The sequence below is a fragment of the Coregonus lavaretus genome (assembly GCF_964263955.1).
Source record: "Coregonus lavaretus genome assembly, contig: HAP1_SCAFFOLD_1360, whole genome shotgun sequence".
In the NCBI taxonomy this organism is placed as follows: domain Eukaryota; kingdom Metazoa; phylum Chordata; class Actinopteri; order Salmoniformes; family Salmonidae; genus Coregonus; species Coregonus lavaretus.
In genome coordinates, this window is record NW_028161566.1 from 20405 (window position 1) to 47097 (window position 26693).

Sequence of the window (26693 nt, forward strand, 5' to 3'; positions counted from 1 at the left end):
AATTTGGTGAAAGCCCCAAAGCATTCAGAAAGCCTCTGATTCCCACCACTAGTGGACACCCCCATGAGTGTCTTTCAGAACCCCTCCTAAAACCACCTGTTTCGTTTTGGTTGTTGTTAGTGACTCTTTGTTAGTTCCTTCTTCTGTTTGAGAGACAATGTTTTATTTCTTGTTGAGGAACGTAACAATGTTCATGTGATTAAATTAAATCACCCGACTGTTTAAGATATGTCTGTTAGTAAATGTTTTATTTCTAAGAGATCATGAGTAAAAGAGAACAATTGACATTCTAGAATGAGTTGTCACTGTGTTCACCACAACCAACATGCTGCATCTCTGTTTAGGGGTCAGTGGTCTAAAATGAGTCTCTCTGGGGAGAGAGAGGAGGGGGGCCCTGCCTCTAAAATGAGTCTCTCTGGGGAGAGAGAGGAGGGGGTCCCTGCCTCTAAAATGAGTCTCTCTGGGGAGAGAGAGGAGGGGGGCCCTGCCTCTAAATCGAGTCTCTCTGGGGGACATGACACCAAAGCTAAGAGGTGAGAGGTCAATTTTATGAAGAATTTATTACGTTTATTTACACAATAAATAGCTATCTTAAGATGAATGCACTTACTGTAAATCACTCTGGATAAGAGCATCTGCTAAATCAGGAGTTCTCAATCCGGGGTCAGTGGAGGTACTGCAGGGGTTCTGCAGCACCCTGCCTGGACTCGTTGCAATGGAAGACATTTGATAGAATTTTCACGACACGAACACTTTGCCTACTCTTCATTATTGCCTAATATAATGGAATGCATATTTATTTTACCAATTCTGATGGTTGTTACAATACACTCTTCCCACCCGTTTAACAACTCTAAATAGCTTTGGCATCGTAGGCTTCAGGGTCCCTTGTCAATAATGTTGCCTACAACTTTGCATACAATGTTCATTTTCATCGAACACATATTTCACCCTAGATGCCTTAAATTGGCCAATTTATAGCCATGGCCAATTTATGATTCAATTTTTAACAACGTGATGTTGCGCTCCAAAGTGATAACTTGAAATAACATGATATAGGTAATTAAATAATAAAGTTAGAGATATTTTTGGGTTCAGTGAAGAAGAACCTCTAGAGTTCTGATCAACAAAAGGTGAATGTTTTGAGGATGTGAACCCAGCAGCCCCCCAGTGGTCAGATCAAGCCCGCCCGTTTTTTCCAGCACCCGGCCCGTGATTCGAACCAGCCACCTTTCTGCCATAGGTCCAACTTCTGCCACTGCTCCAACTCCTTAGCCGCTGGGCGAAAACCTGAGTTTATCTTCAGAAATAAGCATGAGTTAATCTGCCAAACCGAAGACAAAATGCTATGCATTCATTTATACCCATAAGAGTAAAATGTCTTAATTCTCAGCACTTATACGACCAATTTTCTACTCTGAGATACTTTGTGGATATGGGCCCAGATCTCAAAATATTGTTATAAAAAAAACTTTGAATGTTTGTTTTACATTTAAAAAATAAATAAAATAATATTACTAATGTAAGCCACTGTAAAGACTATTTAGTTTATTGGGTTGCTCTGCTCATGTCCGCGTTCAGGAACTGTCCGCGTCCCGGTACAGAACTGTCCGCGTCCACGTAAGGTTTGGCGCCAAGCATATTGTCCAGTTACGCGCAAAGTGGACTGAGGTGATCTTGGGGAACAGCGACGGAGTTTGTTACAGTGTTGAGACGCCGAAGTTTATTGTTCAATTTGCTTTTTGGTCAGGGACAGTGTGAATGTAGCCAGATCCTTTTCACTCACTATCCTTGTTTCATCTTGTGGTTCACCGGATTCGTCATCATCCTCGAGGGACAGACGAACGACCTGCTAGCTAGCCAAGCTAGTCGGTACAGCTAGCTAAGCTAGCTACTCTACCAGCAGCATCCTAGTTATCCTAGCTACCACTACATCATCACCGGCTGCCTGCATTTCTTGTGGACCGATGGAGCTCCCGGGTTGTTTCTTCCACCTGTTAAATACCGTGGAGGGCTTCTCCCTCTCTCGTTGACAGATGCTGGCTACCTACCATCCCTCTGTCCGGTTCTCCTCTTCACTAGATCCCGAGTGGCGCAGTGGTCTAAGGCACTGCAGCGCAGTGCTAGCTGTGCCACTAGAGATCCTGGTTCGAATCCAGGCTCTGTCGTAGCCGGCGTGACTGGGAGACCCATGGGGCGGCGCGCAATTGGCCCAGCGTCGTCCAGGGTAGGGGAGGGAATGTCCGGCAGGGATGTAGCTCAGTTGATAGAGCATGGTGTTTGTAACGGCAGGGTTGTGGGTTCGATTCCCACAGGGGGTAGGAAAAAATGTATGCATTCACTAACTGTAAGTCGCTCTGTATAAGAGCGTCTGCTAAATGACTAAAATGTAAAATGTAGATGGACGGTAACTTTAGTGTTTAACCCCTCTGTGTCCAAGGACTGAACTTTTGAATATTATTTTCGGGGCGCCTCAAGTTACCTTTTTTACAACGTTTATTTCTGATAAAAATTAGTTAATTGCATCCGCCATGGAGCCCAGTTTCATAATATAACCTTCTGTCCCTGGTTATGAAGTAATCGTGAAACAACAGGCCTTATGTTTGGGCATTTTTCACCCTACCAGCTCCTATTAGTTCTATTGAGCTCCGTGACACCGACTCGCCTTCAGAACGTTCTATTCCCAGCCCATTGTTCTGCGTCACAATGCCAGCTGCACTATTGTTATCAACGAGACCTGCCTGCGTTAACCCTGTAGGTTTACCTCAAGTAACTTATTATTAACAAGGTTACGGCTACTTGGTGAGCGTTAACCCTGTAGGTTTACCTCAGGTAACTTATTATTAACAAGGTTACAGCTACTTGGTGAGCGTTAACTCTGTAGGTTTACATCAGGTAACTTATTATTAACAAGGTTACAGCTACTTGGTGAGCGTTACCCCTGTAGGTTTACCTCAGGTAACTTATTATTAACAAGGTTATGGCTACTTGGTGAGCGTTAACCCTGTAGGTTTACCTCAGGTAACTTATTATTAACAAGGTTACGGCTACTTGGTGAGCGTTAACTCTGTAGGTTTACCTCAGGTAACTTATTATTAACAAGGTTACAGCTACTTGGTGAGCGTTAACCCTGTAGGTTTACCTCAGGTAGCTTATTATTAACAAGGTTACGGCTACTTGGTGAGCGTTAACCCTGTAGGTTTACCTCAGGTAGCTTATTATTAACAAGGTTACGGCTACTTGGTGAGCGTTAACCCTGTAGGTTTACCTCAGGTAGCTTATTATTAACAAGGTTACAGCTACTTGGTGAGCGTTAACCCTGTAGGTTTACCTCAGGTAGCTTATTATTAACAAGGTTACGGCTACTTGGTGAGCGTTAACCCTGTAGGTTTACCTCAGGTAACTTATTATTACCAAGGTTACGGCTACTTGGTGAGCGTTAACCCTGTAGGTTTACCTCAGGTAACTTATTATTAACAAGGTTACGGCTACTTGGTGAGCGTTAACCCTGTAGGTTTACCTCAGGTAGCTTATTATTAACAAGGTTACGGCTACTTGGTGAGCGTTAACCCTGTAGGTTTACCTCAGGTAGCTTATTATTAACAAGGTTACAGCTACTTGGTGAGCGTTAACCCTGTAGGTTTACCTCAGGTAGCTTATTATTAACAAGGTTACGGCTACTTGGTGAGCGTTAACCCTGTAGGTTTACCTCAGGTAACTTATTATTACCAAGGTTATGGCTACTTGGTGAGCGTGCACACTGTTCACCAGAGTACATGTTGTGGTCACCTATAGTGAGGTGAGACACGGTTAAGGAGGCGATGGCTGGCGGATAGCCATCAAACATTAAAAAAATTCTGGTCATGGTTAGCCATATTTGTTGTTGTTTTTAAAGTGTACAATCTAAACAAAAAGCATGTCCCTGTCCTCTTTTTCAAGATGTGGCTGATTTTAAACAGCCAGAAGACATTTTTTAATTAAGAAATAACAATTTTTTTGACGACTTGTGGTTTCTAAATGGCTGCTGGGTAATTTGATATGCATCGAAATCTTCGTTCATAGGCATCAAATTGAGCGAATGCTGCGCAGGTTCACTGAGTTGCAAACCAAATGGGTATAATGGGGTGATTGTTGTCTAATCGGGTGGTCTAGCTAATGGATTTGTAGATCAGACGCAGTTGCTACCTCAGATTATGAGCCTAGCAAGTGTCATGAATGAGTTGTGTAGTACCCACATACGGCCACAAGGAGGAGCAAGAGTGCCATAAACCCATACTGTTTTTTGCCATAAAAACCCTAAACCTAACAATCAATCAAATGTATTTATAAAGCACTCACTGTTCACCTGGATACACGTTGTGGTCATTATTGTCGGCAGGAATATGGGACCAAATACTAAACCTTTGACTACTTTAAAACACAATAAGTGAATTGGTCAGAATACTTATGACTTCTTCAAATAGGGGGACTAGATACATAAAGTGCATTTATTTTTTCTAAATGGTGAAACAGACACGTATAAAAATACCCTCAAATAAAAGGTGACATTATATACTGTCACCTCATATGAAACATTTGTTTTAAAATCCAAAATGCTGGAGTATAGAGCCACATTTAAAATGTCAGTTTCACTGTCAAAATAGATATGGTGTGGACTGTATACTCAATACAATCTAAATCTGATACCTCACTGTCTGTCTTTTGACTGATACTGCTTTTTAAACTGCTCTGGTCAGTCTACTCAAATATTTGTACTTTATATTTTTCTATCTACAAGCAGTACTTAGATCATTTATTATTGTTAATAATGATACATTAATTTATTAATAGATATGGCAGGTTTCAGGACACTGATATATCTGAAAATGTTTAAAAAATATATTGCCGCTATTTTCACCACCAAAGAATTGCAGTGTGGTTTTAATATGATTTGACTCTTTGCAGGCTGTCAGGCTGTCTAGTCACAGAGGAAGGCTGTGCTTCTCTGGTCTCAGCTCTGAGGTCAAACCCCTCACACCTGAGAGAGCTGGATCTGAGTAACAATGACCTGAAGGATTCAGGAGTGATGCTGCTCTCTGCTGTACTGGGGAATCCCCACTGTAAACTGGAGACTCTGAGGTCAGTATTCCTGTAGTTGGTCAACAAGTGATAACTGTTCACCAGATCCACATGTGTTTACCAGGCACACATAGTCCACACCATATGTGTTTGGACAGTGAAGCTTACAGTTTTACATTTGGTGCTATGCTCCAGCAATTTGGATTTGAGATAGAATGTTTCATATTAGGCGACAGTACAGAATGTCACCTTTTATTTAAAGGTATTAATTCATATCTGTTTTACCGTTTAGAAATTAAAGCACTTTATGTGTGTAATTCTCCCCAATGAAAAAGTCGTAATTATTTGGACAAATTAATTTAGTCAAATGTTTATTATTTGGTCTCATATTCCTTACCTGCAGTGATTACATCAAGCTTGTGATTCTACAAACTTGTTGAATGCATTTGCAGTTTGTTTTGGTTGTGTTTTGGATTATGTTTTTCCCAATAGAAACTGAATGGTGAATAATGTCCTGTCATTTTGGAGTCACTTCACTTGTATTGTCCGTAAGAATAGAATATGTTTCTGAACACTGCTACATTCATGTGGACGCTAACATGATTATGAATAATCATGAATGAATCGTGAATGATGATGAATGAGAAAGTTACAGAGGAACAAGGATCATACCCCCTCTGTTATTGGTTATGGTGAGAGGTTAGCATGTTTTGTTGTAGCCTCTGTAACTCTCTCACTCATTATTATTCATGATTCATTCATGATTTTTCTTAATCATGGCATCATCAGGATTCAGTTAGTAGTGTTTAGAAACATGTTATCTACTCACTTAGACAGAAAATTACTCCAGTCATCATCCACCATTCAGTTACTATTGGACAAAACATAACCCAAAACACAACCAAAACAAACTGCAAATGCAACCAACGAGTTCACAACCAAATACTCAACTTTTGACTACTTTAATACACTATAAGTGAATTAGTTAGAATACTTATGACTTCTTCAAATGGTGGGACTATATACATAAAGTGCTTTCATTTCTAAATGTTGAAACAGATATGTATGAAAATACCCTCAAATAAAAGGTGACATTATATACTGTCACCTCATATGAAACATTTGATCTCAAATCCAAAATGTTGGAGTACAGAGCCACATTTAAAATGTCAGTTTCACTGTCAAAATAGATATGGTGTGGACTGTATACTCAATACAATCTAAATCTGATACCTCACTGTCTGTCTTTTGACTGATACTGCTTTTTAAACTGCTCTGGTCAGTCTACTCAAATATTTGTACTTTATATTTTTCTCTCTTTAAGCAATACTTTGATAATTTGTCATTTCTAATAATGATACATTAATTTATGAATATATATGGCAGGTTTCAGGACAGTGATATATCTGAATATGTTGAAAAAATATACTGCCACTATTTTGACCACCAAAGAATAGCAGTGTGGTTTTAATATGATTTGACTCTTTGCAGGCTGTCAGGCTGTCTAGTGACAGAGGAAGGCTGTGCTTCTCTGGTCTCAGCTCTGAAGTCAAACCCCTCACACCTGAGAGAGCTGGATCTGAGTAACAATGACATGAAGGATTCAGGAGTGAAGCTGCTCTCTGCTGGACTGGAGGATCCACACTGTAAACTGGAGACTCTGAGGTCAGTATTCCTGTAGTTGGTCAACAAGTGATAACTGTTCACCAGATCCACATGTGTTTACCAGGCACACATAGTCCACACCATATGTGTTTGGACAGTGAAGCTTACAGTTTTACATTTGGTGCTATGCTCCAGCATTTTGGATTTGAGATAGAATGTTTCATATTAGGCAACAGTACAGAATGTCACCTTTTATTTAAGGTTAATGGTGAGAGGTTAGCATGTTTTGTTGTAGCCTCTGTAACTTTCTCACTCATTATTATTCATGATTCATTCATGATTATTCTTAATCATGGCATCATCAGGATTCAGTTAGTAGTGTTTAGAAACATGTTATCTACTCACTTAGACAGAAAATTACTCCAGTCATCATCCACCATTCAGTTACTATTAGACAAAACATAACCCAAAACACAACCAAAACAAACTGCAAATGCAACCAACGAGTTTGGGACCAAATACTCAACTTTTGACTACTTTAACACACTATAAGTAAATTGGTCAGAATACTTATGACTTCGTCAAATAGGGGGACTAGATACATAAAGTGCTTTAATTTCTAAACGGTGAAACAGATATGTATGAAAATACCCTCAAATAAAAGGTTACATTATATACTGTCACCTCATATGAAACATTTGATCTAAAATCCAAAATGCTGGAGTACAGAGCCACATTTAAAATGTTAGCTTCACTGTCAAACTAGATATGGTGTGGACTGTATACTCAATACAATCTAAATCTGATACCTCACTGTCTTTTGACTGATACTGCTTTTTAAACTGCTCTGGTCAGTCTACTCAAATATTTGTACTATATATTTTTATATCTACAAGCAATACTTTGATAATTTGTCATTTCTAATAATGATACATTAATTTATGAATAGATATGGCAGGTTTCAGGACACTGATGTATCTGAATATGTTAAAAATATATACTGCCACTATTTTGACCACCAAAGAATAGCAGTGTGGTTTTAATATGATTTGACTCTTTGCAGGCTGTCAGGCTGTCTAGTCACAGAGGAAGGCTGTGCTTCTCTGGTCTCAGCTCTGAAGTCAAACCCCTCACACCTGAGAGAGCTGGATCTGAGTAACAATGACCTGAAGGATTCAGGAGTGAAGCTGCTCTCTGCTGGACTGGGGAATCCCCACTGTAAACTGGAGACTCTGAGGTCAGTATTCTTGTAGTTGGTCAACAAGTGATAACTGTTCACCAGATCCACATGTGTTTACCAGGCACACATAGTCCACACCATATGTGTTTGGACAGTGAAGCTTACAGTTTTACATTTGGTGTGAAAAAGTGTTTGCCCCCTTTCTGATTTCTTATTTGTTTGCATGTTTGTCACACTTAAATGTTTCAGATCATCAAACAAATTTAAATATTAGTCAAAGATAACACAAGTAAACACAAAATGCAGTCTTGAAATGAAGGTTGTTATTAAGGGAAAACAAAATCCAAACCTACATGGCCCTGTGTGAAAAAGTGATTGCCCCCTACAACCTAATAACTGGTTGGGCCACCCTTAGCAGCAACAACTGCAATCAAACATTTGAATTCCCATGATGTTTTTACAGCGCTGTGGAGGAATTTTGGCCCACTCATCTTTACAGAATTGTTGTTATTCAGCCACATTGGAGGGTTTTCGAGCATGAACTGCCTTTTTAAGGTCATGCCACAGCATCTCAATAGGATTCAGGTCAGGACTTTGACTAGGCCACTCCAAAGTCTTCATTTTGTTTTTCTTCAGCCATTCAGAGGTGAACTTGCTGGTGTGTTTTGGATCATTGTCCTGCTGCAGAATCCAAGTTTGCTTCAGCTTGAGGTCACAAACAGATAGCCGGACATTCTCCTTCAGGTTTTTTTGGTAGACAGCAGAATTCATGGTTCCATTTATCACAGCAAGTCTTCCAGGTCCTGAAGCAGCAGAACAGGCCCAGACCATCACACTACCACCACCATATTTTACTGTTGGTATGATGTTCTTTTTCTGAAATGCGGTGTTACTTTTACGCCAGATGTAATGGGACACACATCTTCCAAAAAGTTCAACTTTTGTCTCGTCAGTCCACAGAGTATTTTCCCAAAGGTCTTGGGGATCATCAAGATGTTTTCTGGCAAAAACGAGACGAGTCTTAATGTTTTTTTTGCTCAGCAGTGGTTTTCGTCTTGGAACTCTGCCATGCAGGCCATTTCTGCCCAGTCTCTTTCTTATGGTGGAGTCATGAACACTGACTTTAACTGAGTAAGTGAGTCCTGCAACTCTTTGGATGTTGTTGTGGGGTCTTTTGTGACCTCTTGGATGAGTCGTCGCTACGCTCTTGGGGTCATTTTGGTCGGCCGGTCACTCCTGGGAAGGTTCACCACTGTTCCATGTTTTCGCCATTTGTGGATAATGGCTCTCACTGTGGTTCGCTGGAGTCCCAAAGCTTTAGAAATGGCTTTATAACCTTTTCCAGACTGATGGATCTCAATTACTTTCTTTCTCATTTGTTCCTGAGTTTCTTTGGATCTCGGCATGATGTCTGGCTTTTGAGGATCTGTTGGTCTACTTAACTTTGTCAGGCAGGTCCTATTTAAGTGATTCCTTGATTGAGAACAGGTGTGGCAGTAATCAGGCCTGGGTGTGGCTAGAGGAATTGAACTCAGGTGTGATAAACCACAGTTGAGTTGTGTTATAACAGGGGGTGCAAACACTTTTTCACACAGGGCCATGTAGGTTTGGATTTTGTTTTCCCTTAATAATAACAACCTTCATTTCAAAACTGCATTTTATCTTTGACTAATATTTAAATTTGTTTGATGATCTGAAACATTTAAGTGTGACAAACATGCAAACAAATAACAAATCAGGAAGGGGGCAAACACTTTTTCACACCACTGTATTTGTACTTTTATATTTGTCTCTCTACAAGCAAAACGTTGATAATTTGTCATTTCTAATAATGATACATTAATTTATGAATAGATATGGCAGGTTTCAGGACACTGATATATCTGAATATGTTGAAAAAATATACTGCCACTATTTTGACCACCAAAGAATAGCAGTGTGGTTTTAATATGATTTTACTCTTTGCAGGCTGTCAGGCTGTCTAGTCACAGAGGAAGGCTGTGCTTCTCTGGTCTCAGCTCTGAAGTCAAACCCCTCACACCTGAGAGAGCTGGACCTGAGCTACAATCACCCAGGAGACTCAGGAGTCAGACTGCTCTCTGCTGGACTGGAGGATCCACACTGCAGACTGGAGAAACTCAAGTATGTAGAGGGTTTATGTCAATGTTCATATCAGACATGTTGGAGTTATCAGGCTAGTTAAGACAAACATTCTGACCACCACTTGGACTAAGTTATATAAAGACTGTGTGTGTGTGTGTGTGTGTCCAGTGTGTGTGTGTCCAGTGTGTGTGTGTCCAGTGTGTGTGTGTGTGTCCTGTGTGTGTGTGTGTGGGTCCACTGGACACACACACACTGGACACACACACACAAACACACTGGACACACACACACACATTGGACACACACTGGACACACAAACACTACACACACACACTGGACACACACACACACACACTCACACTGGACACACACACATACACTGGACAAACACACACACACACTGGACACACACACACACACACAAACACACTGGACACACACACACTGGTCACACAAACACACACACACACACACACACACTGGACACAAACTGGACACACACACAAACTGGACACACACACAAACTGGACACACACACACACTGGACACACACACACACTGGACACACACACACACACAGGACACACACACACTGGACACACACACACACAGGACACACACACACTGGACACACACACTGGACACACACACACACTGGACACACACACACTGGACACACACACACACACACACACTGGACACACACAAACTGGACACACACACACACAAACAGGACACACACACACAGACACACACACACACTGGACACACACACTGGACACATACACAGACAAACATTCTTACCACCGCTTATACAAAGTGATATGCTGTGTGTGTGTGTGTGTGTGTGTGTGTGTGTGTGTGTGTGTGTGTGTGTGTGTGTGTGTGTGTGTGTGTGTGTGTGTGTGTGTGTGTGTGTGTGTGTGTGTGTGTGTGTGTGTCCAGTTTGTGTGTGTGTCCAGTTTGTGTCCAGTGTGTGTTTGTGTGACCAGTGTGTGTGTGTCCAGTGTGTTTGTGTGTGTGTGTGTGTGTCCAGTGTGTGTGTGTGTTTGTCCAGTGTATGTGTGTGTGTCCAGTGTGAGTGTGTGTGTGTGTGTCCAGTGTGTGTGTGTAGTGTTTGTGTGTCCAGTGTGTGTCCAATGTGTGTGTGTGTGTCCAGTGTGTTTGTGTGTGTGTGTCCAGTGTGTGTGTGTCCAGTGGACCCACACACACACACTGGACACACACACACAGGACACACACACACACACTGGACACACACACACTGGACACACACACACTGGACACACACACACACACACACAGTCATATTATATTATTTAGACACACACAAAGTTATATGTTGACTGTGTGTGTGTGAGTTCAGGTGTATCCCTCAATGACTGTCTGTTCTTCTGCTTACCGCTACAGTGTGGAACATGGTGGAGAGAACAGAATGAAACCTGGAGTTAGAAAATGTGAGTGTTGACTGCTGTGAAGAATATGACTAAGAATAAGTCTTAATTCAAGTGAAGTCAAAGTCAAAGACCACCATCATTACTTACTTGGTCATATTAAATATCAGCTGTAGTTCTACAGAAGCACAAATCAGGGACACCAAAGTTTACAAAGAGTTGCTTTGACAATGTGTGTGTCTGTGTGTGTGTGTGTGTGTGTGGCGTGTTTGTGTTACTTTAGAAATGTGTGTGTGTGTTCATGCATGCATGAAGGTGTGTGTGTGTGTGTGTGTTCAGTGTGTGTGTGTGTTCAGGATGTGTGTGTGTGTGTTCAGGATGTGTGTATGTGTGTGTGTGTAATTAATGGGAATAAGTGTGTTTTATATTACCATACAGTATAACATATGATCATTCAACAAGTCTCAAGTTAACTTAACTTCTCCTTTTGATACCTAGAAACATCTACATTAAATGAATTAGTGAAAAGTGAGTTAACGTTCTAATGTGAATGATGATGATTTCTAATATTGTGTCTGGTTTCATCCATCAGATGTCTGTGATCTCACACTGGACCTAAACACAGTAAACAGATTCCTCTCTCTGTATGAGGAGAACAGAAAGGTGACATGGAGGAGAGAGGAGCAGCCGTATCCTGATCACCCAGAGAGATTTGAGGGCTGTAGTCAGGTGCTGTGTAGAGAGGGTCTGACTGGGCGCTGTTACTGGGAGGTAGAGTGGAGTGGGAGAGGGGCTGATATAGGAGTGACATATAAAGGAATCAGCAGGAGAGGATGGGGTGATGACTGTAGGATTGGATACAATGACAAGTCCTGGAGTCTGTTCTGCTCTGACAACAGTTACTCTGCCTGGCACAATAATAAGTCCACTACCATAGACGTCCCCTCCTCCAGCTCCCACAGAGTAGGAGTGTATCTGGACTGGCCAGCCGGCACTCTGTCCTTCTACAGAGTCTCCTCTGACACACTGACCCACCTGAACACATTCCACTCCACATTCACTGAGTCCCTCTATCCAGGGTTTAGGGTTTATGAAGACTCCTCAGTGTCCCTGTAAATAATAACCATGGTAACACTAACACACACACACACACACACTGGACACACGCACACACTGGACACACACACTGGACACAAACACACACACTGGACACACACACACACACTGGACACACACACACACTGGACACACACACACACTGACACACTGGACACACACACACACTGGACACACACAAACACTGGACACACACACACACTGGACACACACACACACACACACACACACTGGACACACACTGACACACACTGGACACACAAACACACTTGATACACACACACTGTACACACACACACACACACACACACACAGGACACACACACTGATCACACACACACACACACACACACTGGACACACACTGGACAAACACACCCACACACTGGACACACACACACAATGGACACACACACACTCTGGACACACACACACACATTGGACACACACACACTGAACACACACACACTGGACACACACACACTGGACACACACACACACACACAGATGACACACACACACTGGACACACACACACACACACACACACATACACTGGACAAACACACACACACACAGGACACACACTCATACACACTGGACACACACACATACACACTGGAAACACACACACAGGACACATACACACACACAGGACACACACACTGGACACACACACACTGGACACACTGGACACACACACACACACACACACACCTGACACACACACACACTGGACACACACACTCACACACACACACAGGACACACACACTGATCACACACACACACACACACACACTGGACACACACTGGACAACCACACCCACACACTGGACACACACACACAATGGACACACACACTCTGGTCACACACACACACATTGGACACACACACACACACTTTACACACACACACTGGACACACACACACTGGATACACACACACTGGACACACACACATACGCTGGACACACACACACTGGACACACACACACACACACTGGAACCACTCACATACACATTCACTGGACACACACACACACACACACACACACACACACACACACACACACACTGGACACACACACTCACACACACTGGACACACACAAACACACTGGACACACACACACTGGACACATTTCCATGTGTTGTATTTTGATGAAAGGAAATCCCATATAGCCTACTGGACAGGACTTTGCTATGGCATCTTCTGTTTGGGTGTCTCAGGTCAGGTCTGAGCCATGATCAGAATGTGTCTCTGTGTCTATTTCCAGCCCTGCCATTTCTACCTGTCCTGATCTAGTGTTTCACCCCTGACCTCCTCACACCGTCTCACTGTCCATGTCTGCTTTTAGCTCCCACCTCTGCATCACTGTGTTATAATGGACCTTATGCTTGTTATGTCACCTCTGTAACCAGTTATCAAACATACTGACCTTTCTGACCCTATCCCATGGCCCTACTTTCTAGAAATGAACATTTAAATTCCTCTATGAGTTTTGTTTAGTGTCCATTTACTTATCTATGTATTTGTTGTATATTGGGGTTGTGCTGCAGAGCATCATGGGGGTTTGTATGTGTTGAGATGATCACGTTCCAGATAAATGGTTGAACTGATTCCTGTCTCCTGTCTCATCATTATTGAATTGTTATACAGACGTGGTTATGAAACCCACGAGACATAACAAAAGATTGGCGATGAGTAAGTCTGAATCTACAGGAACTATTCTGTCTGGAAGAAGTGGGTTTTTACAACTGTTTAAAACTGTTATTTTCTGTGGTACAGTCTAGGCTAATGTTAGCACAGTGTATTGCTAGCAGAGGCAAGTGCATAGTCTAGCTAGCTAAGAGAGAGAGTTAACATCGTCATGGACGGCAGAAAAGGACTTGAGACGGACGTCGGAGCGGGAAAACAACGTGATTAAAAGGGAGGAATATACAGTGATTAAAGGAAAGGACATTTATTCAACTGTGAAGACAAACCTTTTAATTAAATCTGCTAAATGAGCGAATTTAGGAGGAAACGTCAGTGAGTGAAGTGAATGAAGATCACATGACTGAGGAAAATATTGCTGTGGTTGAGGACAATATTGAAGTGAGTGACAATCAGGAGCTTGTTGAGAAATGAACAATTATTGGAATTGTTGGAAACATTGGACAGTTTGATAAAAGTATTTCACAGTGGAGCTCATATACAGAACGGTTTGAATATTTAGTTATTGTAAATGACATGGATGAGGACAACATTGTGCCTACATGTTTTAGTGTAATGGGGCCAAAGACATTTAATTTACTAGGCAGCCTGCTACAGCCAGACAGAACAGGTAATAAGACGTATGGGGATATTGTGGAGATACTTAAAGGACATTTTTCACCAGAACCACTAGTTAATGATGAAAGGTTCAGGTTCCACAGGAGACATCAGGAAGAGGGAGAATCAGTAACAATGTTTGCTGCTGCATTAAAGAAACTACCAGAACACTGAGTTTAATGCTGTTCTAAATGACATCATTAGAGACAGACTAGTATGTGGGCTACGGAGTGAAGCTACACAAAAGAGACTGTTGACTGAAAGTCATCTGACCTTGGCAAAGGACATTGAAATCAGTGTGTCCATGGAACTAGCTGCTAAAGAGGCTCACCAGTTGAGTTCGTCAGGAACTTAGTTGGTTCATCTAACAATCCTAATCACCAGCTGATACATTTTAATCTCATACACAGGGTAAACCTTCCACCTAGAAAACATCATTTAATAGAAATCACAACCGCTCCTCTGTGTGATCTATGTAATCAAGGTGCCTTGGGCTCCTTTAATTATATGTACTGGGAGTGACCAGGGGACATGTTTTGGAAAGAGGTATCCTCATACCTTGTTCCCCCAAACTGTTATTACTGAATGATAATTCACCACTGTCATTACAGCAAAGACGTATAATGTTGTCAGGTTGGACAGCAGCTAAACATATGTTGGAACTAAGATGGCAACCATCACACCTCATTGGATCAGCACTTTTATAGATATAATTTATTTAGAACTATCCACTGCTAGGATCCATGGGGCTAGCCAAACAACAATTGCAGCTTAAACCATAAAATAACTCCTGCAGTGGGTTTTACCCAATAGATTGACCGTTTAATTTTTGTGCAAATGTGTACCTTGATTTAGTATTTAATTTAATGGAGATCAGGTTGGGTGATTTGGGGTGGTCCCAGGAGGTGTTGGAGGGTGTGTTGGGGTGGTCCCAGGAGGGGTTGGAGGGTGGGTTGGAGGGTGGGTGGGTTGGGGTGGTCTCAGGAGGGGTTGGAGGGTGGGTCGGGGTGGTCCCAGGAGGGGTTGGAGGGTGGGTCGGGGTGGTCCCAGGAGGGGTTGGAGGGTGGGTTGGGGTGGTCCCAGGAGGGGTTGGAGGGTGGGTTGGGGTGGTCCCAGGAGGGGTTGGAGGGTGGGTTGGGGTGGTCCCAGGAGGGGTTGGAGGGTGGGTTGGGGTGGTACCAGGAGGGGTTGGAGGGTGGGTTGGGGTGGTCCCAGGAGGGGTTGGAGGGTGGGTTGGGGTGGTCCCAGGAGGGGTTGGAGGGTGGGTTGATGCAGCTGAGGTGGGTGATTGTATATGTGGTTTATTATAATTGTATTTATCTGCAATAACTAGTTTCCATAATATACTGATATATATTTTAACAGTATTGTGTCTCTAACTGTATAACCATTCCTGCTGCTATTTGTTCTGATATATATTTTAACAGTATTGTGTCTCTAGCTGTATAACCATTCCTGGTGCTATTTGTTCTGATATATATTTTAACAGTATTGTGTCTCTAGCTGTATAACCATTCCTGCTGCTATTTGTTCTTGTCTGTGTTCCTTTAAAATAAATAAAAAGTTGATCACAAAAAAAGGAAAAGTGCACAGAGTTTCAACTGAAAATCAGAGACAGGGAAATCAAGTCACATGTGGCAAGGTGGGACATCAAGTATCTACATGCTGGTGTAAGAACATGGATTGTCCAGAGACATTCCAACAAATGAAAAAGAGATGTTCACACTGTTGAGAAAGAGAACACAGAGGTGAGTGACTCATCAGACCAAGAGAACACTGAGGTGAGTGACTCATCAGACCAAGAGAACACTGAGGTGAGTGACTCATCAGACAAGGAGAACACTGAGGTGAGTGACTCATTAGACCAAGAGAACACTGAGGTGAGTGACTCATCAGACCAGGAGATCACTGAGGTGAGTGACTCATCAGACCAGGAGAACACTGAGGTGAGTGACTCATCAGACCAGGAGAGCACTGGGTTGAGTGACTCATCAGACCAGGAGAACACTGAGGTGAGTGACTCATCAGACAAGGAAGTCACACTGAAAATCCTGACTGTTGCTGGGGGGGCGCACGGCTACTATGTCTCCCTTGCTAGAGGGACAGCTGGTGAGTATGGAGATTGACACAGGGCCAGCTGGTGCGTATGGAGATTGACACAGGGCCAGCTGGTGAGTATAGAGATTGACACAGGGCCAGCTGGTGAGTATGGAGATTGACACAGGGCCAGCTGGTGCGTATGGAGATTGACACAGGGCCAGCCGTAGAGTATGGAGATTGACAGAGGGCCAGCTGGTGAGTATGGAGATTGACACAGGGCCAGCTGGTGAGTATGGAGATTGACACAGGGCCAGCTGGTGAGTATGGAGATTGACACAGGGCCAGCTGGTGAGTATGGAGATTGACACAGGGCCAGCCGTAGAGTATGGAGATTGACAGAGGGCCAGCTGGTGAGTATGGAGATTGACACAGGGCCAGCTGGTGAGTATGGAGATTGACACAGGGCCAGCTGGTGAGTATGGAGATTGACACAGGGCCAGCCGTAGAGTATGGAGATTGACAGAGGGCCAGCTGGTGAGTATGGAGATTGACACAGGGCCAGCTGGTGAGTATGGAGATTGACACAGGGCCAGCTGGTGAGTATGGAGATTGACACAGGGCCAGCTGGTGAGTATGGAGATTGACACAGGGCCAGCTGGTGAGTATGGAGATTGTACCTTAGGCTATCAGACCAAAAGTCAAGGCTGACTTGGACACTTTAGTCAGAACAAAGTACTGGAGCTGGTCAGCGTGAGTCTCTATGGTGTGGAAGCAGTCTTGTCCCATATCATGCCTTCTGGTGAAGAGAAGGCTTTCACATCAAGGACATTGAACGAAGCAGAAAGTAACTAATGCACAGATAGAGTGAGAAGCCCTTGGTCACCCTTCTTACAAATCATTGTTCGCTGACGAGCATCTTTGGACCTCATGCTAGGATTCTGTCACTTGCTGCCAGCAGAATGTAAAGGCAGGCTTTGTTGTCAGCACACACCTACGACATCAAGTACCGCAAGTCAGAACTGCACTGCAATGCAGATCAGTGGAGGCTGCTGAGGGGAGGACGGCTCATAATAATGTCTGGAATGGAGCAAATAGAATGGCATCAAACACATGGAAACCATGGAAACCATGTGTTTGATGTATTTCATACCATTCCCCTAATTCCGCTCCAGCCATTACCACGAGGCCGTCCTCCCCAATTAAGGTGCCACCAAACCCCTGTGATGCAGATGGACTTTCCAGGTTACCACTACCTGTAGTCAAGACAGAGTCAGATGGACTCCAGGTTACCACTACCTGTGGTCAAGACAGAGTCAGATGGACTCCAGGTTACCACTACCTGTGGTCAAGACAGAGTCAGATGAACTCCAGGTTACCACTACCTGTGGTCAAGACAGAGTCAGATGGACTCCAGGTTACCACTACCTGTGGTCAAGACAGAGTCAGATGGACTCCAGGTTACCACTACCTGTGGTCAAGACAGAGTCAGATGGACTCCAGGTTACCACTACCTGTGGTCAAGACAGAGTCAGATGGACTCCAGGTTACCACTACCTGTGGTCAAGACAGAGTCAGATGGACTCCAGGTTACCACTACCTGTGGTCAAGACAGAGTCAGATGGACTCCAGGTTACCACTACCTGTGGTCAAGACAGAGTCAGATGGACTCCAGGTTACCACTACCTGTGGTCAAGACAGAGTCAGATGGACTCCAGGTTACCACTACCTGTGGTCAGGACAGAGTCAGATGGACTCCAGGTTACCACTACCTGTGGTCAAGACAGAGTCAGATGGACTCCAGGTTACCACTACCTGTGGTCAAGACAGAGTCAGATGGACTCCAGGTTACCACTACCTGTGGTCAAGACAGAGTCAGATGGACTCCAGGTTACCACTACCTGTGGTCAAGACAGAGTCAGATGGACTCCAGGTTACCACTACCTGTGGTCAAGACAGAGTCAGATGGACTCCAGGTTACCACTACCTGTGGTCAAGACAGAGTCACGCCAAGTAGACATCTTCTACTTCAGACAAGTGGAAAACTGCACCAGTCACTTCAGCACAAGTGTGGAGAAACACCAGAAGCGAACCGGTTTCATCTGAAGTGATGGACATCATCATCAAAGGTAAAGCCGCAGGAGATGCTCTGGAACTGAGATATCAATACAGTCCGTTGTCTGCTGTGGGAGAGGAGAGTTATCATTCCACCTTCACTGAGGAAACCGGTATTGCAACAGTTACACTCAGGTCATTGTGGAATGGTTCACATGAAGTAAATCACACAAAGCTACTTCTGGTGGATTGGATTGGATGGAAGCATTGAGGAGAAAGAGAAAACGTGTTCCTCATGGCAGGAGGTTCTCAACGTACCTCAACTTGGAGAGAGAGAGGGGTGGAGACAGGGGGAGGAGGAGGAGAGAGAGGGGTGGAGACAGGGGGAGGAGGAGGAGAGAGAGGGATGGAGACAGGAGGAGGAGAGAGAGGGGTGGAGACAAGGGGAGGAGGAGGAGAGAGAGGGGTGGAGACAGGGGGAGGAGGAGGAGAGAGAGGGGTGGAGACAGGGGGAGGAGGAGGAAAGAGAGGGATGGAGACAGGGGGAGGAGGAGGAGAGAGAGGGATGGAGACAGGGGGAGGAGGAGGAGAGAGGGGGTGGAGACAGGGGGAGGTGGAGGAGAGAGAGGGATGGAGACAGGGGGAGGAGGAGGAGAGAGGGGGTGGAGACAGGGGGAGAAGGAGGAGAGAGAGGAGTGGAGACAGGGGGAGGAGGAGAGAGAGGGGTGGAGACAGGGGGAGGAGGAGGAGAGAGAGGAGTGGAGACGGGGAGGAGGAGGAGGAGAGAGAGGGGTGGAGACAGGGGGAGGAGGAGGAGAGAGAGGGGTGGAGACAGGGGGAGGAGGAGGAGAGAGAGGAATGGAGACAGGGGGAGGAGGAGGAGAGAGAGGGGTGGAGACAGAGGGAGGAGGAGAAGAGAGAGGGGTGGAGACAGGGGGAGGAGGAGAGAGAGGGATGGAGACAGGGGGAGGAGGAGGAGAGAGAAGGGTGGAGACAGGGGGAGGAGGAGGAGAGAGAGGGATGGAGACAGGGGGAGGAGGGGGAGAGAGAGGGGTGGAGACAGGGGGAGGAGGAGGAGAGAGAGGGATGGAGACAGGGGGAGGAGGAGGAGAGAGAGGGGTGTAGAGTGAAAACTCAAGGCTATGAGGGGTCCAAACAACCCAACTCTTAACAGAGATGTAGCCTAATGGTGTCACGCCCTGGCTCTGGGGACACTTGTATGTTGAGCCAGGGTGTGCATTTCATTTGTTTATCTAGTATGTGTATATCTATGTTGGCCTGAGTGGCTCCCAATCAGAGGCAACGAGTGTCAGCTGTCGTTGGTTGTCTCTGATTGGGAGCCATATTTATACTGTCTGTTTCCCATTTGGTTTTGTGGGATCTTGTTTCAAGTCTGTTTTGTTAGACCGTGAACTGTCACGTATCGTTTGTTGTTTTTTTCCGATCATCTAATAAAAGATTATGTTCACCCTCAACGCTGCGCTTTGGTCCTCCTCCGTAGACGATCGTGACAGAAGATCCCACCTGAACTGGACCAAGCAGCCGAGTGAGGAGCAGAAAGGGTGGACTTGGGCGCAATGGAGGAAGAGCTTAGACTGGGTCAAGCCTATTGAGGAGCTGAATAGCGGGAGTTGGAGGCAGAAGAGCGAGTGTTGGGCGAGGACTATAGAGGCCTGGCCCACGGGGAGGAGAGACCCCCAGAACATTTTTAGGGGGGGGCTAACGACGTCGGGGCAGCAGGAGGCCTGCCAGGTTACGGGAGTCACTGGTCACCAGGGGGAAGGAAGATGTAGAGGCACGGCGAGAGGTACTGGCGTGTGTTGCCAGTCCGGTCCGGCCTGTTCCTGATCCCCACGTAGGGCCAGTGGTGTGTGTTCCCAGTACGGTCCGGCCTGTTCCTGCCACTCGCACCAAGTGTACGGTGCGCATCGCCAGCTCGGCCCGGCCCGTTCCTGCTCTCCGCACCAAGTCTGTGGTGCGCGTCGCCAGCCCAGTCCGGCCCATTCCTGCTCCCCGCACCAAGTCTGTGGTGCGTTTCGTCAGCCCTGTCCGGCCCGTTCCTGCTCTCCGCACCAAGTCTGTGGTGCGCGTCGCCAGCCCAGTCCGGCCCATTCCTGCTCCCCGCACCAAGTCTGTGGTGCGTTTCGTCAGCCCTGTCCGGCCCGTTCCTGCTCTCCGCACCAAGTCTGGGGTGCGAGTCGTCAGCCTGGTAAGGCCTGTCCCTGCTCCACGCACCAAGCCTACGGTGTGCGTCGTCAGCCTGGTAAGGCCCATCCCTCCTCCACGCACCAAGCCAGGGGTGCGCGTCGTCAGCCTGGTAAGGCCTGTCCCTGCTCCACGCACCAAGCCAGGGGTGCGCGTCGTCAGCCTGGTAAGGCCCTTTCCTCCTCCACGCCCCAAGCCAGGGGTGCGCGTCGTCAGTCCAGCACAACCCGTGCCTGTGTCACCGGTGCCTGGTTCGGTACTTGGTCCAGCTCCGGCCAGCGGGGCCAGACCGGACCAGGGGTACTTTGGGGGGTTGGAGAGGGAGTGGGGATCAGGCCCGGAGCCGGATCCGCCGCCTAGGCGGAGTGCCCACCCGGTCCCTCCCCTGTGGTGTTTGGTGGGCGCGGTCGGAGTCCGCGCGTTTAGGGGGGGGTACTGTCACGCCCTGGCTCTGGGGACACTTGTATGTTGAGCCAGGGTGTGCATTTCATTTGTTTATCTAGTATGTGTATATCTATGTTGGCCTGAGTGGCTCCCAATCAGAGGCAACGAGTGTCAGCTGTCGTTGGTTGTCTCTGATTGGGAGCCATATTTATACTGTCTGTTTCCCATTTGGTTTTGTGGGATCTTGTTTCAAGTCTGTTTTGTTAGACCGTGAACTGTCACGTATCGTTTGTTGTTTTTTTCCGATCATCTAATAAAAGATTATGTTCACCCTCAACTCTGCGCTTTGGTCCTCCTCCGTAGACGATCGTGACAAATGGTTTATGACAAGTCTCTACTTTTCATTTAAAATGTGTTTTGTTCAGAATTGTTTCCTTAAAGGACCAGTGCTGTCAAAAATGTGATTTTCCAGTTTTTTTATAGATATTTCCAAGCTATGAGGTTGGAATAATACTGTGAAATTGTGAAAATTATGATAATGCCTTTTTAGTGTAAAAGCTGTTTGAAAAGACCTCCTGAAAAATCAGCGTGTTTTGGTGGGATGGAGTTAATAGCCAATAGCCAATAACAACTCGTTTTCAGTTTTCCCCTTCCCACTCAGACCACTCCCAGACAGTCCTAGCAAAATACTTGCTTGACAAATTGCTCTTTGCTAAGAGAAGCTATTTTTTAAAACCATTTTAATTCAAACCAATCACAGTAAGGTACTTAATTATTACGATGAAATTATTTGATATTGATATAAAAATGGCTGCATTAGTTTTTTTTTATATATACTGTATATAATTTACCTCCACAGCAACATGGACACCAGCATACTGGCACGTACACACCAGAGGAGGCTGGTGGAGGAGATATAGGAGGACGGGCTCATTGTAAAGACTGGAATGGAATAATTGAATGGTATTTAACGCATCATTTATTTATTCCATTCCAGCCATTACAATTAACCTGTTCTCCTATAGCTCTTCCCAACAGTCTCCTCTCGGAAACTTCTCGGTTCTGGTAAAAGAGAAGTTGAGAGTATCACATCATGTTTTATCTCAGCGAAGCTGTACAACAGCATATTTAAGAAGCATAAACTGCAACCATGTGACGTTGTTTTGAGAACTTACTCAGCTCAGCCTATTCAGGTATTGGGAAAGCTGGAGGTTAAAGTGAGATGTGGTGCTCAGGTGTTACCACTACCCCTATTAGTGTCAATAGGGAAGGGGTCCTACGATAATGGGGAGAAACTGGATTCAGCACCTAAAATTAGATTGGTCAAGAGTGAACCATGTGTCAGACCCAGTTGCACAGCTGGGCGATAAATATGCTGAGGTGTTTAGTGGTGAAATGGGTGTGGTAAAGGGAGTTAAAGGTGTTTAGTGGTGAAATGGGTGTGGTAAAGGGAGTTAAAGGTGTTTAGTGGTGAAATGGGTGTGGTAAAGGGAGTTAAAGGTGTTTAGTGGTGAAATGGGTGTGGTAAAGGGAGTTAAAGGTGTTTAGTGGTGAAATGGGTGTGGTAAAGGGAGTTAAAGCCAACATTCAAGTGTCAGAGAAAGCCGTTCCAATGTTTTATAAGGCTAGACCTTATGCACTCAGAGAGGCAGTAGACAAACAGCTTACAGAGATAGAAAAACAAGGAGGGATCACACCATTAGAATATAGTGAATGGGCAGCACCTATAGTTTGCCTTCCAAAGACAAAACGGGGGTGTCAGAATATGTCATGATTACAAGGTGACTGTAAATGCATGGGTGGATGTGGACCAGTACCCCTTACCAAAGACCCAGGACTTGTTTGCTACTCTAGGCGGGAGGTAAACAGTTCACAGAGTTAGAGCTTACACAGGAACTACCAGCAAGTGGAGGTAGATCAAGAGTCAAAGCATTTCCTGACTATAAACAAGGGTTTCTACCAGATGAATAGACTGCCTTATGGAGTATCAAGCGCTCCAGCTATATTCCAATGTATTATGGACCGGGTCTTACAGGGTTGACCAGGGGTTGGGGGCTTTCTGGATCACATTCTCATCACAGGGAAATCGGCAGAGGACCACTTCCAGAACGTAGAAGCAGCAGTGTTACAGAGACTGCAAGAGCCTGGGTTAAGAGTAAAACGGGAAGTTTATGGAGAATCTCTCTACTCTCATCAAACCTGTGACAGAGCTCTTCCAGAGAGATAGACCTTGGGTGGGGTCAGAACAATGTCAGCAGGCATTTGAAACAACGAAGACGCAGCTGTCTTCCTCCTCAGTGTTAGTGCACTACGACCCTCACATGCCAGTAATATTGGCTTGTGATGCCTCACCATATGGGGGGTGGGGGGTGCTGTCATCTCACATACAATAACCCACGGTAGTGAGAGGCCTATTGCATATGCTTCACCCAAACTCAAATAGAGAAGACAGAGGTGAAGTATGCCCCAATAGAGAAGACAGAGGTGAAGTATGCCCCAATAGAGAAGACAGAGGTGAAGTATGCCCAAATAGAGAAGACAGAGGTGAAGTATGCCCCAATAGAGAAGACAGAGGTGAAGTATGCCCAAATAGAGAAGACAGAGGTGAAGTATGCCCCAATAGAGAAGACAGAGGTGAAGTATGCCCCAATAGAGGAGACAGAGGTGAAGTATGCCCCAATAGAGAAGACAGAGGTGAAGTATGCCCCAATAGAGAAGACAGAGGTGAAGTATAACCAAATAGAGAAGACATCGGTGAAGTAAGCCCCAATAGAGAAGACAGAGGTGAAGTATGCCCCAATAGAGGAGGAGGCCCTAGGGATCATATTTGGGGTAATGAAGTTCCATGACTACCTATATGGTGGTAAGTTTACATTGACAGACCATCAGCCTCTTGTTAAAATACTAGGACCAACAACAGACGACCCAGCTCCAGCAGGAGCCCGACTCCAGAGGAGGGCGTTAATACTAGCAGCATATCAGTATGACATACAATACAAGTCCTCTCAGCAGCATATCAGAATGACATACAATACAAGACCTCTCAGCTGCATATCAGAATGACATACAATACAAGTCCTCTCAGCTGCATATCAGAATGACATACAATACAAGTCCTCTCAGCAGCATATCAGAATGACATACAATACAAGTCCTCTCAGCAGCATATCAGAATGACATACAATACAAGTCCTCTCAGCAGCATATCAGTATGACATACAATACAAGACCTCTCAGCTGCATATCAGTATGACATACAATACAAGTCCTCTCAGCAACATATCAGTATGACATACAATACAAGTCCTCTCAGCAGCATATCAGAATGACATACAATACAAGACCTCTCAGCTGCATATCAGAATGACATACAATACAAGTCCTCTCAGCAACATATCAGAATGACATCCAATACAAGTCCTCTCAGCAGCATATCAGAATGACATACAATACAAGTCCTCTCAGCAGCATATCAGAATGACATCCAATACAAGTCCTCTCAGCAGCATATCAGAATGACATACAATACAAGTCCTCTCAGCAGCATATCAGAATGACATACAATACAAGTCCTCTCAGCTGCATATCAATATGACATACAATACAAGTCCTCTCAGCAGCATATCAGAATGACATACAATACAAGTCCTCTCAGCAGCATATCAGAATGACATACAATACAAGTCCTCTCAGCAGCATATCAGAATGACATCCAATACAAGTCCTCTCAGCAGCATATCAGAATGACATACAATACAAGTCCTCTCAGCAACATATCAGAATGACATCCAATACAAGTCCTCTCAGCTGCATATCAGTATGACATACAATACAAGACCTCTCAGCTGCATATCAGAATGACATACAATACAAGTCCTCTCAGCAACATATCAGAATGACATCCAATACAAGTCCTCTCAGCAGCATATCAGAATGACATCCAATACAAGACCTCTCAGCTGCATATCAGAATGACATCCAATACAAGTCCTCTCAGCTGCATATCAGAATGACATCCAATACAAGTCCTCTCAGCAGCATATCAGAATGACATACAATACAAGCCCTCTCAGCTGCATATCAGAATGACATCCAATACAAGACCTCTCAGCTGCATATCAGAATGACATACAATACAAGTCCTCTCAGCAGCATATCAGAATGACATCCAATACATGCCCTCTCAGCTGCATATCAGAATGACATCCAATACAAGTCCTCTCAGCTGCATATCAGTATGACATACAATACAAGTCCTCTCAGCAGCATATCAGAATGACATACAATACAAGTCCTCTCAGCTGCATATCAGTATGACATACAATACAAGTCCTCTCAGCAGCATATCAGAATGACATACAATACAAGCCCTCTCAGCAGCATATCAGAATGACATCCAATACAAGTCCTCTCAGCTGCATATCAGAATGACATCCAATACAAGTCCTCTCAGCTGCATATCAGTATGACATACAATACAAGTCCTCTCAGCTGCATATCAGAATGACATACAATACAAGTCCTCTCAGCTGCATATCAGAATGACATACAATACAAGTCCTCTCAGCTGCATATCAGAATGACAAACAATACAAGACCTCTCAGCAGCATATCAGAATGACATACAATACAAGTCCTCTCAGCAGCATATCAGAATGACATACAATACAAGTCCTCTCAGCAGCATATCAGAATGACATACAATACAAGTCCTCTCAGCTGCATATCAGAATGACATACAATACAAGTCCTCTCAGCTGCATATCAGAATGACATACAATACAAGACCTCTCAGCAGCATATCAGAATGACATACAATACAAGTCCTCTCAGCAGCATATCAGAATGACATACAATACAAGTCCTCTCAGCAGCATATCAGAATGACATACAATACAAGTCCTCTCAGCTGCATATCAGTCTGACATACAATACAAGTCCTCTCAGCAGCATATCAGAATGACATACAATACAAGTCCTCTCAGTAGCATATCAGTATGACATACAATACAAGTCCTCTCAGCAGCATATCAGTATGACATACAATACAAGTCCTCTCAGCAGCATATCAGAATGACATACAATACAAGTCCTCTCAGCTGCATATCAGTATGACATACAATACAAGTCCTCTCAGCAGCATATCAGAATGACATACAATACAAGTCCTCTCAGCAGCATATCAGAATGACATCCAATACAAGTCCTCTCAGCAGCATATCAGAATGACATACAATACAAGT

The 26693-nt window shown here is 44.6% G+C and overlaps 1 protein-coding gene across 1 annotated transcript in view; it reads left to right on the top strand.

Moving 5' to 3' along the window:
- The first annotated feature begins 281 nt into the window (after positions 1 to 281).
- LOC311120389 (NLR family CARD domain-containing protein 3-like) overlaps positions 282 to 26693 on the top strand; it is a 70260-nt gene continuing 43848 nt past the window's right edge. The window contains exon 1 of the mRNA XM_084194993.1: positions 282 to 533. Coding sequence (XP_084051119.1) covers positions 295 to 533 — 239 coding nt within the window. The 5' untranslated portion in view covers positions 282 to 294. The remainder of the gene's footprint in view (positions 534 to 26693) is intronic.